The sequence below is a fragment of the Struthio camelus genome, chromosome 4 (genome assembly GCF_040807025.1).
Source record: "Struthio camelus isolate bStrCam1 chromosome 4, bStrCam1.hap1, whole genome shotgun sequence".
Classification (NCBI taxonomy): Eukaryota; Metazoa; Chordata; class Aves; order Struthioniformes; family Struthionidae; genus Struthio; species Struthio camelus.
The window spans coordinates 51,353,818-51,370,943 of NC_090945.1; the positions used below are offsets into that span (position 1 = coordinate 51,353,818).

At 39.5% G+C, this 17,126-nt stretch overlaps 1 protein-coding gene across 3 annotated transcripts in view; it reads right to left on the bottom strand.

Annotated features, from left to right (window-relative positions):
* The window catches only part of CFAP97 (cilia and flagella associated protein 97), a 35,396-nt gene that overhangs the window by 3,950 nt on the left and 14,320 nt on the right, over nt 1–17,126 (bottom strand). For all 3 annotated transcript variants that reach the window (XM_068942669.1, XM_068942670.1, XM_068942671.1), the window contains exon 5: nt 7,985–8,253. In XM_068942669.1, the coding sequence (XP_068798770.1) occupies nt 7,985–8,253 (269 nt within the window). The remainder of the gene's footprint in view (nt 1–7,984; nt 8,254–17,126) is intronic.

Below are 17,126 nucleotides of genomic sequence, written 5' to 3' on the forward strand. Positions count from 1 at the left end.
TGAGGAATAATAAATTTGTCAGAAAGTGATTTGAGAAACAGTACGGTATTCACCAGATGTCAGTTGTCACTGCCTAGCTGTAACAGGAGTCTACAAACTTTCCACAGTTCATGCACGGGCACTGGAAACCTACACAGAGTGCAAGAAAGAAAGGACAAATCCTTTCGGCTCTGACGTAGTATGTCACATGTGCTTGCATCAAGTGCCAGTCAGTTCATCGTCAAGTGGAAATACCTAAGTAAGCAAAAGTCAAAGGAAGGACTTCAGCCAGAAATAGCTCTTCGCTAAAGCTAGTTGCAGAACATGAAATGGTAGACTTGTCTCTAAATGTTACATCTAACGTTTTACATACAGCTTCAACACCACGTCCTAATACAACTACATACATTCAGGTTTACAAATATCACTTTGATTTACCTCCAACATCAAAAATAGAACCTTTCAAAATACTTAGCGTCATCACGAATAGAGAGCTAAATTATAGAAGTGACGTTCTCTTCCTGTGGAAGTCCAACTGCAACAGTTCCATATAATTTACATACCATAATATCGCAGTAATTTCAGGCTTGATTCCTAACATGCATATTTGTATATGCCCATTTTATTCTGGTTTAAAAGCAATTCTCTGCTTTTACTTTTATGCCTGTAATATAACAAGCATCAAATCCCTATTATTAAAGCAAAAAAAGACCTCTCTTCATTACTTTTAAGGCAGATTAACACTGGGTATTATACAATCCTTAGTTATGAAGGGAGCAGAAATATATTATGTGGTACAAAAGTGTTCCCATCACTATTCTAAGAAAATCTCTTCTAAAGGAGAAGACAGTTTTGCTTATTCTCTGCTGAGAATTGCACCAAGGGCACGTTAACTTGTATGCTATTTGCAGTTAAGAATTTTGTAATTTGAAGAACAGCCTACTGCACTCAGAAATGAACTCATCAACACACTGAAATGTCAGTTCTTACCTATTAAATCCATAACTCAGAACTGATCTGGTTCTTACATTCTTATTAAAAACACTTTAATCTTACAATACTTAACTGAACTCCCTTGTACAACAGTGTTAAAATATTTTTCAGTTACACATTTAAATTTGCCAATTCTTTGATTATGCTCTCCTTGAAACAGCATCTTGAGAAACGGATTGAAGAATATTGCCACTTTCCTTGTTCAAGTGCTAATTCTCTTTAGCCTTAATCTTGTAGAAACTTTGTCATTGGCCTTAATGACTGAAGAATCAGGTCACGTAATATAATCCCAGTGTTCGGAATCAGACATGTTCCTGATCACGTTTAAGGAGAAAAATGAACAACAAATGCACAAATTGCAGCAACGACATTAGTTGCTCTTCATTATGTTGTAACTGCTTAGTTGATTCAAGCTCAGCAAGACTGCATTAGCATTCAGTAAATGAATGATTTTCACAACTGTTTTCTCCTCTGCCATGAAAAAACCGAGACAAAAAAAAATAAAACACCACACACAAAAAAAAACCCCTGTCATATCACTGATAATCTCCCAGTTTGGCCAAAGCCTCCCAAGGCTTCTATTCCCCTCCCATCTTTTATTAAGCTACTGAGTTTACAATAGAAGCAGAATACAAACAGAAAAACCCCACACAGACACTGTTCCTGCATAATTAACCTCTAAGAATAGGATAATTCTTTATAAATCTAGACATCTAGCATCCATAAAGTTGTTGTCTATGTGGTTGTTCTCTATAAAGACACTAACATATACGTTGCCAATAACTGAAGCAAATGTGATATTACCAACAATTGGAGAACAAAGGAACAGGACACCTCATTAAAGGATTGGTGTACTATATGGCAGGCTAAGATAAACGCTGTTAGTTCAAGTGTTGGCTTATCAGGAGAGCACTAAACCTGACCCTAGTTCTCTTTGTCAAAGAAAAAAAAGTTAGCTTTTTGAAAAGAAAGAAAACAAACAAACATAGATTGAAAAATGTGGCCCTCCCAAATTCATTTCAGAGCGAAGGTAACAACTGTTACTTTTCTTCCTTTTACTTTGCTTTTCAAATGCATGAAGACTTCAATTCCACCTCCTCTGAATCCTAGCCAGCTGACTGGTGTGCCTTGACAGCTGTTCAAACTTATTTTTACTGCGCCTCCTCTAATGTCACTCATATTAGAGTGACCACACTGTCCCTTTGCAGAGTTCAGGTGGGGGGGGGGTAGGGGAAGAAGATAATAGTGCATTCAAGGACACCTTTCTGTTCTTGCCTGCACAGGGATTTGTAACTTTCTTCAATTGCCAGCTGCATTAATTAGGTCTAGGCTGACAAGCTCCAAACGTCAACAAAAATCCTTAAAGTTCTTCAATCTACAGAAAAGTCTTTTTAACTGAACACCTGTCATATTTACGTGTGACTGGCATCCACAGAAAGCAAGCTGAGAGTACAACCAACCAGAAAACTGAGCAGCGTGCTGAATAACCAAAGTTTTCCTTTAACCTGGCAATTAGTCAGTCCGCATCATAATTTCTAGAGCAATGTTCGGGAGTCTCAAGCCTCGGTCAGGAACCGGCAGACCAGAAAAGATCCATCTACGAAAAGCCTATAGCCTAAGTACTATGATTGCACAACTGTACTACACTGGCATTATACTGCAGTATATTTCAGGCAGGCATGTCCGTGCACCAATCCAAAACTCTGACGGCTTCCTGTGACAAGAGGACCGTGGCAACAGCACTCTGTCCTTGTACTGGACTTTGTCATCCTGGGAACTAGTGACATTTTGTGTTACTTTTTGAACCCAGTAAATGAAAATATTTTATAAAGCCCTGGCTACCTGAGCTTCCAAGGAGCCACCAACCCAACACCAGTATTTCTGAGCTCCCAAGAAGTCCCAGAAGACTACATTCTCTTTTACAACTGCATTCCCTGCAGCTTCCTCCTCCAGACTGAGGCCAGAAAGGCAGAACAACCTTGGTGTTCATCCCACAGCCACATAAGCGTGCACAGCAACTGAGGCATAAAGCTTGCCGACGTGGGGACAGTTCCTGGGGAAGGGAGAAAGCGAAGGCAGAAGAAAGGCAGCGCAGAACAGGTGGTGGAAGGAAGGTGAGAAGAGCCCAAGCACAACCCCACTGTGCCAGCACCCTCCCTCTCCTGTTTCTTTCCCAGCCCCAGCAGCTATCTCCTCTCTGGGAGCAGCGCGAGGTGGCTCGCGTGAGAAGTGCGGTGCAACGTAGTATCGGAGTGAAGGCTACGGCTCAAGCCAAGATATATTGTGTGGGTGGGTGGCGGCAGCTGGTTAGATGGATGACCAGAGGCACAAACTCTCCTTCGTTCTTTTCTTCCCACCCCCTTACTGCACGTTAAACCAAGCGCGTTAAACCAAGCCAACGTGCCATCAGCACGTTAAACCAAGCGGAGCCAAATGCACACATTAGGGTGGCTGAAGGACACTTCCTCTTCCAAAGGAAGTTCAGGTTTTCCAGCAAGACCACGGCAGGCCAGACTGCAGGAGAAGGGAAGCGGTTTGGCTGGAGGATCTCTATGCTGGTAGAAGTCGGACCAGAGGTAGTGGGGGAAAACCTTAACAGCACGTGCAGCGCAGGGGACTCTAACAGTAGACTTGGGGAGCCAAGCAGGTGGAAAGGGAAGATGGCCCCTGCAGAGAAGTGCACTAGGTGATTTGGAGATTGGGGAGAGAGGGTGACTATACTGAAACTGAGACCAGAGTTAGATCTGCTGGAGCTTAGGGTACATGTTGGGGGAGTACCCTGTGATTCTGTGAGTATGAGGCGGGGAGGAATGAATGATATCGATCATTATGTGCAGCGAAGCATAACAGCATAGGGTGGAAGGAAAGTACAGGATTGCGTGGAAAAGCCAAACTATCACAGAAAAGAACATCCCCATCCCCCTTGAACTAAGCTTTGAGAATTGCTGTCCTAGACCAGTTGATGTTTCCCAGTGAACTTTCAACGTAAACTGCAGAGAACACAGCACAGCAGCTTAGCTCACTAAGGTCACCTAACACTTAAACCCATGTCATATGCATATATACACCTCTGTGTGTTTGTGTGTGTGTAGGTACATATACACATACACTTATATATTTACTTATTTTAAGCAACACATGGCTAGAATTACTTTATGTTGTGATGAAGTGATTGAGGAATAAGATGGTGGCTGCAAATCTGTATTTCATGGTCATCCATGTATAGCAACCCAGATTTTACAGATTCTACAGTTCAGATCACAAGTTGTTCCCAGTCTATAAAATGGAAGCTGAGTATTTTATCTATGCTGGCAAATACTGTAATTAATGTGTCAGTATAGATAGAAACACATATCTGCAGACACTGGAAAAAAGCAATGCATCAGTCTCACTTATGTCCCTTTCCACTGGAGGGGAGGTGGGGCAGAGAGTATCTTCAAACACAAGAGCAGACTGTTTTCAGAATCAACAGCATCCTCTATTGGCAAGAGCCAGGCTCTTTGCCTAGCTAACTTGCATAAGCAATCAAGAACAGATTCCCCTTATGAAAGCACACAGTCAAAAGCAGCAAGTGGAAAAATCTGCCATTAATTTTAATGACAATCTCTTTTGCCGATTGTATTTTTTCCGCAAATTCCTACTCACCACACTGTAACTGCTGTTCCTCAGAGCAATATATCTTTCTAATCCACCACGGCTCTCTCTAATAGTCTGCAAGGGGAACATATGTTCCCTGTACTTCCTTGTGCCTTTTCACAAAGCTAGAGAACCAAACCACTATGATTCCTCTCTAACTTCCTAGTACCTGAATTACTTTCTCTGCATCAGCTTCAGATGCAGAGAAACCAAGCTGCTTTCATGCAAACAGTAAATATAGGCATTGCTCCAAGAACGCTCTAGTGGAACAACTGAAAGTTTTCCCTAGAGAAGGTGTTAACCAGAGGACAAGAAATTATAAAAGCTATAATCCAATAGGAGAAATCTCTGCTGTTAAACTATCTGACTTTGCATTCTCTCTGCACAGGCTACAGGATAACCAGTCTATCTCTATAGACAGATACACTCTATGGACAGAACGGGAGGAAGGGGACAGGAAGGGACAAGAGCACTTAATACTAAGCTTGTCTGAGTGTCATCTCTAGGCATAAAGACTTTTCTAGAGTCTGAGAAACTTTTCTGGAGCATTAACAGTAAGTTGAGATTGAAGGGGTCATAGAAGGACATCTTGTGAAAGGTCCAGGTGGCTGAGAAAACCTTTTCTCCTCTCAGCAGAGGATTAATCCAAGTAGCTCGTCGAGGGGAATAAACTACATGACATTAACGCAGCTCTGCCAGCAGAGGTAAAGTCCAGCATCTCCACTGTGGAATGACTGGACATGGAAGATAGCACAGACTATTCAAGAAGATCCCTGCAAGCTGGGGTTCCTCAGACTGTAGATTTTTCTTTCCAAATTATTTGTAGAAACCTGCATCTTTCTACAACTAATGTTTTGCACAGCTGTATCAACCAGCATATCCAGGGATCACTCTGAGCACAGCTATCCTTGACAAACAGCCAGAGATACAGGCCTTTAAAGGTAAGTATCAGGTACCTCAGGTCTTGCATAAAAAAACAACAACAAAAAAACAACTTACCAAGAAATAAAAGAAACATTGATAAGGAAGTTTGATGGAATTCCAGCTCTAATTTACAAAGATGAAAAAAGCTGCTGACTAGAACAAAACAAAACAAAACCCCAAAACTGTAAAGCATATACTTTTAGCTATGTAACACACACAAAAACCCTGATGAATGGACAGGGCAGGGCAGCTCCTTCATTTAGTCTCTGAGAGAAGCATGTCATACCCATAATCTCAGCAGGTACTGCCACAAGATGAATATGTTACAGCTGTGATGCTCTGGGTGCACATACATTTCAAACAGAATAAATAAGTATACAGAATTGCTCAAAGAGGAACGAAACGTTAGAAGACCATAAGAGATGTTCTAGTGAACCACTCTTCTGAAGAGAAGACAGCAAAAGATATCATCGCGCATTTGAGCACGGAATAGACCAAATTTCTTTATAGTCTAAAATAGCATGATGTTGTAACATAAATGCTAAGAAATTACTTTGAAGTCAAAAGTTTCCACCCATGTTTCTGTAGTAAATGCCTAATAACTAAAGCATGAATGAATAAGTAACTGAAGGTTATTAATTCTTGGACTTCAAGCAGTCACTACTAATCTCTAACATGTATTAAAACAGCAACACGTGAAATGACCAACTGCTGAATTTTTGATCCAAAAAAAATTTTTGATCCTTGCAAAGGCAAGACATTGTTGGATAAAACATTACAACATATTGAAGAGAAGGGGCTTAAGGACTTGAGTAAAGAGAAGTGTATCATAAGTTATTGTATACGTTGATATTATAATAACTATCTAATATGCTATATTACATAACAATATATTACTACTAGATGGCAAGTGACACAGCACTTCCTTTTTGCTGCCTAACTCTATACTCTTATGAGGAAAGTCCATGTGAAAGAGCAAGTCCTGCTTTCAACATCTTTAAAAACAAACAAACAAACAAACAAACAAACCATCCCACAGCACGTGGGGAAAATTCTCCTTACAAACTAGCTAAAGCCACATAAGCCTAAAAACATTTCTTCCCCAGACAATATGGAACAAACATCTATAACATATATTCATATCAAATTCTTTCAATTCAAGTAAAACAAAAAATTCAAAATACTGCAAATATAACCTAATAAAACATCCCATCACAACAAAATCCAGACTGACAAGGGCATGGAAAGAGGTAAATAAGCAAAATACACCCTGGTATATCTACAGAAATCTCCCTTTATCTAAGAATTTTTGCAAGGTCCTCTTTTAGCTCCAGATTATAACTTTTCTGAAATTATTTCTCACAATGGTTCACAATCTGATATGATATTCTGCTGTCTTTTCTCCTTTTTATTAAACTATTTAAAGTGTGAAAAATAACGTTCTTTTGGTAGACTGTACTCCAGTGGAGTTGGGCAAGAAAGTTTCCTACTTTGAAAAAAGTTTTAGCAGCCTAGATGTCTGAGAGCTGGAAGAATTAAAAAGTAATGTATTTTCCAAAAGTGGACAACCAGATCTTCTTCACATTGAATCCACATAGATAAGGAAACTTCAACCAACACTTAGACTGGGGGGGGGGGGGGAGGGAAGTGGATAAATTACTTCCAGGATAACTTTTCCAAATATTTTTAGACATATTTTACCTCCTTTTCAAATACATTAAAGAACAACTAGGAAATGTGAAAATGTCATCATCTGTAATACAATTCTATCACTAAAAATAACTTATTCAAAACAGTTTTATTTTTGTCATTTGACAACTCTGCCAGCATCACTCTTTGAATGAGCCTGGCTTCTGTTTGTCACTAAAATAAGTGATTGTGATTGCTAAGTATATTCAAACAAAGTGTCAAGCAGAGAGCTATAAATATTGAAAGCGATGGCTAGCTATAAAATGACTCAGAAACAAAATTCACATGCACATTGTACACCACATTGTGTTTCAAATATGATGGGTTCGTTCGATGCTATCATATTGATTGCTTTATTTTTTTGCGAGCCCATTCTTAAGAGACAGGTGATCGTGATGCCTGAACGAGGGTCAGAGTTAAGACTGCTACGGAAAGCTATGAGCATATTAACAAGAGGGGCCTTTCTTCTTAAATAGAATGATACTGAGGTACAGCAAACTTGTAAAAAGTAAACTCTGTTTTCACCTGCAAAAAAAAGTCATTAAAAAAACAACAACAAAACCACACACACCATATGAACAGTGTAACTACTCAAATGGCATAGTGGTGGAAATTCATGGCATGGCTAGATCAAACACAGTAATTTCAGACTCACTCGCAGTAAAGCTACAAGTGCTGCCGTACAGCCTTTTGTAAGTATGTAGTGACTCATCCGGCATAGAACAGAGCTCAATTTACTGATCTAAAACCGCCCAAAACTTACCAGGTTTTCTCTTTCGATCCTCTGCTGTTCCTTCTGCCTGTTGAGGGCGCTGTGGTACAACTTAGGGGGTGGAACAGCCGCTTTCTTCAAAGTGGTACTTCTGCTTCTCGGCTTTGCAGACTGTCTGGACAGTTCTCTCAACAGCCTTTGGTTTTCCCGATCAATTTGTCTTACTTCTTCATTTGTGAAAGAGTAATTTTTCCTTGATCCTTTAGATGGCGGATCAATGGTTATTTTTTGTTGTTCCTTCTTCTCCAACTGTAGAAAAGCTTTAAAATGGCAAAACAAACTACTTAGATTAAAAAAAAAGAATATACAAACACAGCATTTTATTGTTAGGATTTATTCACAACCTGAAAAACCAAGCCATGTTCTGTCCCCTTTATTTCAATTCTGCATTTAGGCATTTCAGATTCGTTCAGGGATGGTCTGTCGTCCTCAATACATTGATTTTACAGAAGTTTCACCACAAAGCCAAGCCCAATTTGGGCTCTAAAGGCAACTACTTCTTTCCTTTTAGGAACCCCCCTGCCCCCATTTCAGACCTGTAACTGGGAGGAAGCAACGGCTGCAGGGTGCAGTTATCCGCACACCTGAAGATAACAAGCAACTCAAGAGGATCAGCAATATGCGCACACGCATTCTGTGACCGTTTAAGTCACACATACCTGCCTGCTATTTAGAAATAAGAACATGATCACCTTAACAGGCACGGTCATTTCTTCTGACTATTCAGTGTTCCTGATCTGCCCTTTCACCCTGAGCACTCCTGATCTCTGCCTTCACCATGATGCTTCCCCAGCTTCTACTTCAACCCAGTACGCTCACGCTTCCTGCCCGCAGAAATTTTTACTGTAGTAACTATAGCACGAACAATCAGCATAGGCAGCCACATATATGCTGCTGGTGCTACTGTTTGTTAGCAGGATGAAAGTAGCATTGCACATAATTATCATCGCAGCTGAGTCATTTGTGGTATTAATATAAGTATCAGAAAAGTCTTCCAGGCAATAGAAAACAGCTTCTGAAAGCCAAGACTTAAAATAATCCTGCAGAACAAAGAATTAAACTGTAAACGAATATTTAGATGTTTGCCCATGGAAAGTGATTTACGCTTTGCTCCAGAGATATCCAAAATATCTGTCTCAGCTGGGAGGCAGAATGGAAACGATGCTTTAGATCAAAAACTGACACCGGGGAAGCATGACACAAAAACACAAAATGCATTTCCCAAAGTGATTTTGTTGATCCCTTGTTCCTGAAGGGATCCTGCACTATGTTGGTGCAGGAACTACAAAGAGAAAGATGAAAATTAAACTTAATGGATGGAGAGAAATGAGCGAGCATATATGATAGAGGAAGAAATAACCGGGGCCTGGCAACATTGAAAGTGAAAACACTGACAAATTAATCACGGACATGGGGTTTCAAGACAGAAAAATAGTTTCCTAGGACAAAGAATACACACTTAAAAATAATTGGGCACAGCAAGACAGACTTGCACAATCACAAGATTAGAAAATAACCGGAAAACTTCACTCTTGCCAGCACTAGTTATGCGTCATAATTCCACCAGAGCTCAGCTGGAGTCTTGACCTATTTCTAAGCCTGCTTTCTGAAGCTCCGCGGTAGCTCTTCAGGCAACTGTTTTAACAGCTTTGCTGTAATGGTATTAACCCATAAAACCATTGCAACGTCTGTGTCACAGGAATGGCTGTACCAGGTGAGATCAAATAGCTTTTTCGGAGCTGAGAGACAAATCAGGAGGCCTCAGTCAAGCCACTCCCCACATCGCTCCAACGTTATCGTCTCCAAAGGAGCCTTCTCACCCTTGCCCCGAGAAGCCCCACACGACCAAAACCATCAAGCAAAGCAGATACCTTGAGAAGAGGAAAAAGAACAGAACGAGCATGCAGTAGTGCATGTAGTATGCAGTAGTATTTCCTCAGCCTATGCTTTCACAGAAAACAAACAAACAAAAAAACTTTATCGCAGTGTCTCAACTGTGGTTATTCCAAAATTGATGCAAGGAAATAATCTGTCTTTGAAAGAGTTAAAAACAGCGTTCAGAAATCAAAATTCAAACGGTTTATGAATCTCAAAATCCCTCTGGAAACTAGCAAGCTTGCATAGTCAGTAGGTTAGCCAACACAGGCAAGAACTGATCTTTGAAAACTCTGATTGCAAGGCTGTTCAGATTAGCAAGCATTGTTTTATTAAATTGTCACGAGAAGATGCAAATCACCCTCACATCTAAAACACAATGTCAAACAGGGCAGATAAGTGTACCACTCGGGAGATTAATAAAGTATAAAAAAAGATGCCTTGAAAAGCATCTTTATAATTTAATAAGTTATTCTCAAGAGAAAGCCAGTACAGCTGCCAAACCATCTGAGGAGACAAACCTGGGATATGACTCATCTGGATAAACCTACAAGGGACAAAAAGAAATGCACAGAAAATAACTAGAACCACACAATTCACATGGTTACATCAAGCAGCAGTGTACTTCTCAGTAAAAGATAATCAAATATATCCTTAGGGGAACGCGCAAAACCAGCACTGCAGAACACATTTGGAAGAAAGTAATTTGCACAACTGCCTAAGAAGAGATTTATTACACATCACATGTAACCAAGTTACATAACTGATAATTATTATGAAGATATCAAAGACATAATTTCATCTTTCGCTTTACCTCCACTGCACCTCCTAGCTTAAGGAGCTCAAGACACATCCAAGAAAGGAAATCATACTGTGGCAAAGAACAGTCGTTCAGCTAAAGTCCTCCCCTAGCTTTATGCCACCAACGCTATCAGTGATGCAGTCTCTTACAAGAGACATTTAAGTTCCTGAATAACCGTCAGTGCAAATTCCAAATCATTCTTTTCTTTCTGTGAAAAGTGTAAACTACTCAAATTTCATTTGCACTAATGATATTCTGAATAAGGACATTTTTCATTAGAAATACAGGTTTCTTCACGTCTTCACTGACACATGTTTGTTCTCACTCTCCTTCATCAGGCAGCTGGCCATGCTTTGGTGGAGAGTGAATTCATAATATACAGTTACGAACTACACTCAGTAAATGCAGTTCAAAAGTGCTTAAAGATAAATAAGCATCAAGATAATTACTGATCTTTTGTCTTGTTAATTTTTCTGGAAAATCCCTATCAGCTGTGGTGAAATAAATAAATAAATAAATAGATAGATAGATAAAAGCAGAGAAGTGACATGGAACAACCACCTTTCCTTTTCCCCTCAATGCTGGTCAGTAAGCGCTTTTAGAAATACTGCCCCAAGGGGCCCTGCAGTGACTGCTAACATAAACCCTGTCACTGTCTTTGTCTCTGCCATCTCTTGGGAGGCAGTGGCATGCCACTCCCGCAGCATTAAGCGCCATGGTATCTTAACCAGGAGCTCTCAGGCAGTTCATGTGAACACACATTTACGGAAATTTACCTGCATTGCTCTAGTGGATACTACTTCTTACGAATGCGAGTAAAGCATGACAAAGTTTTACCGTTTCTGACTTTACTCTCGTCTTTCAGCTTCTCCAGTCACATCCCCCCAACACACAAACGCACACTTCCCTTTTGCATTCATTTATTTCTTCCTGCCTTCCTTCCTTACCTTCACAGCTTAGCTGCTGTGAAGAATTACGTAGTGCAGCCTGAGCAGGAGACTCCAAATTAATCTCTTGATAACTTTTGACACAAGATTTATAAATTTTGCACTGAAGTTCAGACCCGATACAGTGTGTGCACCAGACAAGTTTTCCCCAAAGGAAAAGGGAGGAAAAAAAATCACTCTTAAAAGTTTCTAGTTCCTCACTCTTTTCTTCACTTCCTCAAAACCACTTTTTATAGGCCATGCAGGAGGCGAACAAGGCAGAACTGCATCTGAACTTTCACAGGCAGATCCTCCCAGCAACAGTGCTGCCACGCACCAAGGCGGCGGATCAGACGCTCTATTGAAAGCAGTTCTGTTGCTCCTCAAGCCGTAAGTTAACAAATAAGGGTACTGTTTTAGGGAGTTTCGAATTTATGTTAAGGAGGAGTTTAAGCTGTCAGTACCACATGCCACTGACTGAAGCCTATCCATAGATAACCTTTTCTAAATCACAGCAAACGCTACATCATACAAGTTATCCTTAGGAACTGTGCGACAGGAGAGTTGAGAAGTTTAATAGAAGAAAAAAAAGAAAGCAGCAACGGAATGCATGCCGTATCACTTAATGAAGGAGAGTCACTAACTTTATGGGTTAGCGGCTTGTCCCTACAAAACAAGGGGAATACGCAGGGGAAACCCATGGAATCACTGCCCATCAAGTTGTGCTGAAATCAGTAACAGCAGCAATCTAAGAAAGTACTGAGCAAAAGGTTTCTGCTGGGTTTCCTGAAGTGGGGGACTTCAGTGACTATTGCCATGGTCAACTAGAGTCACAAAACACCACTTAGAGCAGGAGCAGTAGTCAAAAGTGCCTAAAACAAGGCCTCTGATCCTATAACTTCTGATCACCACTAACAGTTGCTCTTTTTACTTCCAAAGTTACCTAGCTGAAAACCTCTCCAGTCTGCACTGCTATAAAATGCTACCAGTACAGCAGAATTTTCCTAATCCCTCCTCACTTATTACGACACAAAATTACGTAATCCACAATGGCTATGTATGTCCAATACGCATTAATTGTGCTTTTCCTGGCCACAAACACCATTGCTTTCATGGTAAAGGCGGCAGATGCCTGGGTGAAAGCAGCACAAGCCTACAAAAACAGCAACAACTCATGATCAATAAAGAAAAGGGTTGAGATCACTAATAAAAGTTATTTAATATTTCAAGTACAGTTAGCAGAACTCAAACACTTAATTATTTGAATAATTTATTCAACAATTTATCTGCTGCTGTTTAATCACAGTGCACAGGCGTTTGAATGGTTAATCTGACTATTTTTGCAGCACCCAGCAACATGAGGCAACACTACAACTGTAAGGTTATGATTTAAGCTTCTGAAGAGTTGGCCATTTGCCCTTTTCCTTATGTCTTGGAACAGTTAAATACGGTTCACTTGCAGCTTCATACTCTTCCAGTGAGTAATAAGTAATTTAATAAAATCCCTACTTACCACTTCTTTTTCAGTCGGATCATAAATCAATTAATTGGGGGGGGGGGGGAGGTAAAAAAGCAGTAGCGTTTGCATGAAGAGTTGCACAGTGAGTAGTTCTACTTCTCCTTTTCTGATAAGCAGGAACAGAAAATGCTCTGGTCTTCATGAGATTTCTGTGAAAGCTGGTTTTCATGGAGAGACACCTAACTTTCTTTTAAGCAATAAACAAACCGTTTACTGCTCTCCGTTTGCAAACGTTGAAATGACCTTGCAGAGCAAAAAAGGGCCAACCTTTATATAAAAGGCAAAGGATAATTAGCAAGTTAAATACATTAGGACAGGATGATACAGGTGTCCTACTGGTATTAAGGTAAAAATTAAAATCCAGCACGCTTCACTGTATCTGTTGTAATTCCAGCAGGAAAACGCATTAAATTGCTTCAGGGCTTGCTCTTTTGAATTCGCCTGGTGTTTTGCTTTATACTGCTTCCTACCATATCTACAATGGACATTTCAAAAACATAAAAGAATTAAATCACAGTTCTTCATAAATGTCTAATATTTTCAATCTAAATCTGTTCCCTTGTAATAAATCTAAACAAATATTTCCTAGAACGTCCATTCTCTCAGGATAGAGAATTTTTCTTAAGGATTTCTTAGAATTTGTGGTTTGATGTTTTTTGAAAAAAGGAGAATGTGCTTGTAAAGTATGAATTTTTCTCTTTCAAAATTTATGCTTAAATAGGGCTGCTATTTATTTCTTGATATCATGAGGAAGGCAGCAGATACTTTACAGATGCAGAAAAAGCTAATTTCCAAAATTACACATCTTCCTATGGATGTTAGGAAAGCCTGGATCTCTTTACAACCTTAAATTGTTTTCAAACTTTTTTCAAACTCTAAATATGAGAATGAGCTGATATTTGCTCTTCCACTGCAACATGAGTTACTAGACCTGTGAAAACTATACATACACGCACACACACAAATGGTTAGCTCACATTATGAACATATGAACTAAACAAAGTTTACCGAAAAAAAATGTTTAGTTCAACTGTAAAGTCTGGAGCTTATATATACATTTAACAATCCACTTTAAACGTACATATTGTATATTTGTACAGTAAGACTGCTCAACTAGTTCAGCATGAACAAGCATATGGATATTATATCCCTAAGGAGAAAAACTTCACTTATACAAAAATGATTCTATTTCCTGAGTGACATACTACAGCCAAAAAGTTAAATGAATTGCTGCATACTCAGCTGAAGCTACTTCTTAATTTTCTGCATAAGCTTTGTTCAGGAACACAGTGCTTTTTAATTGCACAGTAATGATATCTACATCACAGCGCTTTTTTCTCCAAGTGAGGTATGAATAATTCTTATTTTACAATTGAAAAGTCCAAGGCACACAAGAAATGAGGAGATTTAGCACAGAGCATATAGGTCAGTGGGAGCTTCGAGGACAGAATTCAGGTCTTCAGTCTGTGGCCCAGCGTCCTACTTACCCCACCACACTCTCTCCCAACTTAAGCTAATAATAGATAATACTAAGGATTTGCAGACTAATTCTCACAGACACTTCTGTAAAAATAAGTAGGTATCAACCCCATTTTACAGATGAAGAAACACAAAGTGCTAAATTCTTTAATATTCTATATACCTGGTGCTATCACATTCCTGCTGCATTCACACTCAATATAAATTCAGATAAAAGATACACAGCATTTACTAGCTAAAGCCAGAGAGTAAGTCTGTAGCATAATGGAATGGAAATGGTTAAATTCTTACTTCACACCCTATGTCTAATCTCTCTCTCTATCTGCATAACCTCAGTTCCTTAAAATGCCAAGGGACACTGGATCAAGACACAGACTCAAATAAAATAGCATCAGAAAAAAACCAAAAACAGAAAAAACATTTCTATTTGCAGCTTTCTGAGATATGGAAATTTATGCAAGCAATTCCAAAAACAATTTTTTGGCAGTCCAATTCCTCGCACGGGCATATTTCATTCTCTCTTTTTGCGTTCACGTTACTCAAGAGCATAACAGAGAAGGAGATAACATCTCTGACATTTATGATTATGAGTTCTGAATATTGCTCTGAGTTAGTTCTTGTTCTAGCTTTCATTAAGGTGGTTAAGACCAAGGTCAGGTCTATGAGCAAAGCAGAAACCAAAAAACTCACAAAAGAATTATTTATATAATACCTATGTAATTCTATCAAACCAAAGAATTACATTCCTACCTGAAAAAACATAATCACCCCCATATTTCTTTTCCATCTAGGTGGCAAAAAATGAGATAAAGGATGAGGAGAGGTCTGTTAGAGATAAAACTTAATATCCTTCAGTAACTGAAATTGTGAACACCTATGTTCTTTGTCACACTGATAGATGCTTAAAATCCTAAGCAGTGTGGCTGTTTGACTCCACAGTGCTACAATATTCTCATAGTAACACACTGTAGTGGCAACAATCAGCTACATGATGTCAGTCCTGGCATCATAATGAAATGATGTAAACCTCTTATACATTGACTTCAGTGTCTACAAAAATGAGAGGATTTAAGCATCACTCCTTATGTTATTTATATACATTTTAAAGAGGCATACTGCGCAAAGAGGAAGTGGTTTTCATGAACAGAAGTAAAAACACTAATAAGCGATTTAAATAATTCAGCAGCTCATAGTTACTGAAAAGGTATCACAGCTAAACCCACGTTTTATACACTGCTGAGAGGTGCCCCCTCCCACCTGAATTTGAAGCCTCTCTGAACCGAGCATCAGCTACACCACTGCATCTGATTTGGAAATTAACAACAACGGAGAGCAACGCAGATAAGAAGTTTTGAGTTCATCAGTTTACCCTACGCGTCAAGTAAACATTTGTTTTCCCTATGCTCTGCAGTCTCTAGCAATGGGCAGCCAACCAAATGTTCCTTACAGCCAAAACAGCGTGCGGAAAATTGGGTGTGCACCCCATACTGTAAAACGGTAGCTTACAGATGCCTGGGCTCTACAGTTTCTTCATTGCATTTGCTAGTCTGTCTTCCTTTGCGCTGCATCCGCTCTCAAGACCGCCCTGCTGTTCAGATGCCTTTCTTTTATTAGCGTGCATGCAAAGCCATGCCAACGCAGCCACACAACCTGCAGCTCCTGAAAACACCACATTTTGCATTTCACTTCCCTTTGAACTGGGGCTCAACTCCTGTCCAGCAAACGCTGACATAAGGACTGCAGTCACATGCTTTGACTTTGGCAACATACAGGGTCTGCTTTTCTCTAGCTTTCAAATAAATCTTTGCTCTGCCCTCAGCTACTCTTACCTAGTCCATTCCTGTCATTTTGACTAAAAATAGTTCAGTTATTTTCAGTTATTGGTAAGCTGAGGGCACGCTGCACGTTGCATTACCTGGAGAGGTTCACTGCAGTAACAGCATACACAAAAGACAGCTTTTAGAGGTAGTAACTAACTGTTATCAGGTATCTTTCTGAATCTCTCTCTCCTTCAGAATTCTGGTGGCTAAAGAATATTTCTTAAAAATACCAGTGATAGGGCTCCACAGTAAAACCCACCTAAAAGCCTTCAAGAAGTAATATATAGCATGGAGACCATCTGATTTCCAACTAAAATTACGCTGTGAGATTTTTAATTATTCAGCATAATGTAGCTTAAAATCTAACTTCTATGAAGAACTAGCACAGCTTTAGATGGAAGGGCCACTTAAAATTTTAATCTAAATACAACTTTTGCAATTGCTTATAAAAATTGAATAGCTTGCAGTAGGTGCACAGATATGTATCCAGGGCATATAGCATACAAGAAAAATTACTTCTGCTCCTTTTAAATTGTTACAACAATTTTTCTAAATACTTCAAACGAAGCATGTTTAAGATACCCAGACTACCTTGCTACTTAATGACCAGACTCTGCTGTCCCAGTCCAAAACCTACCCTTTGAACATCATGCCCTTTTTATTGATTTCTACCCTTTCTTTGTTCTTGTAATCCTTTTTTAAGGCAGAGATT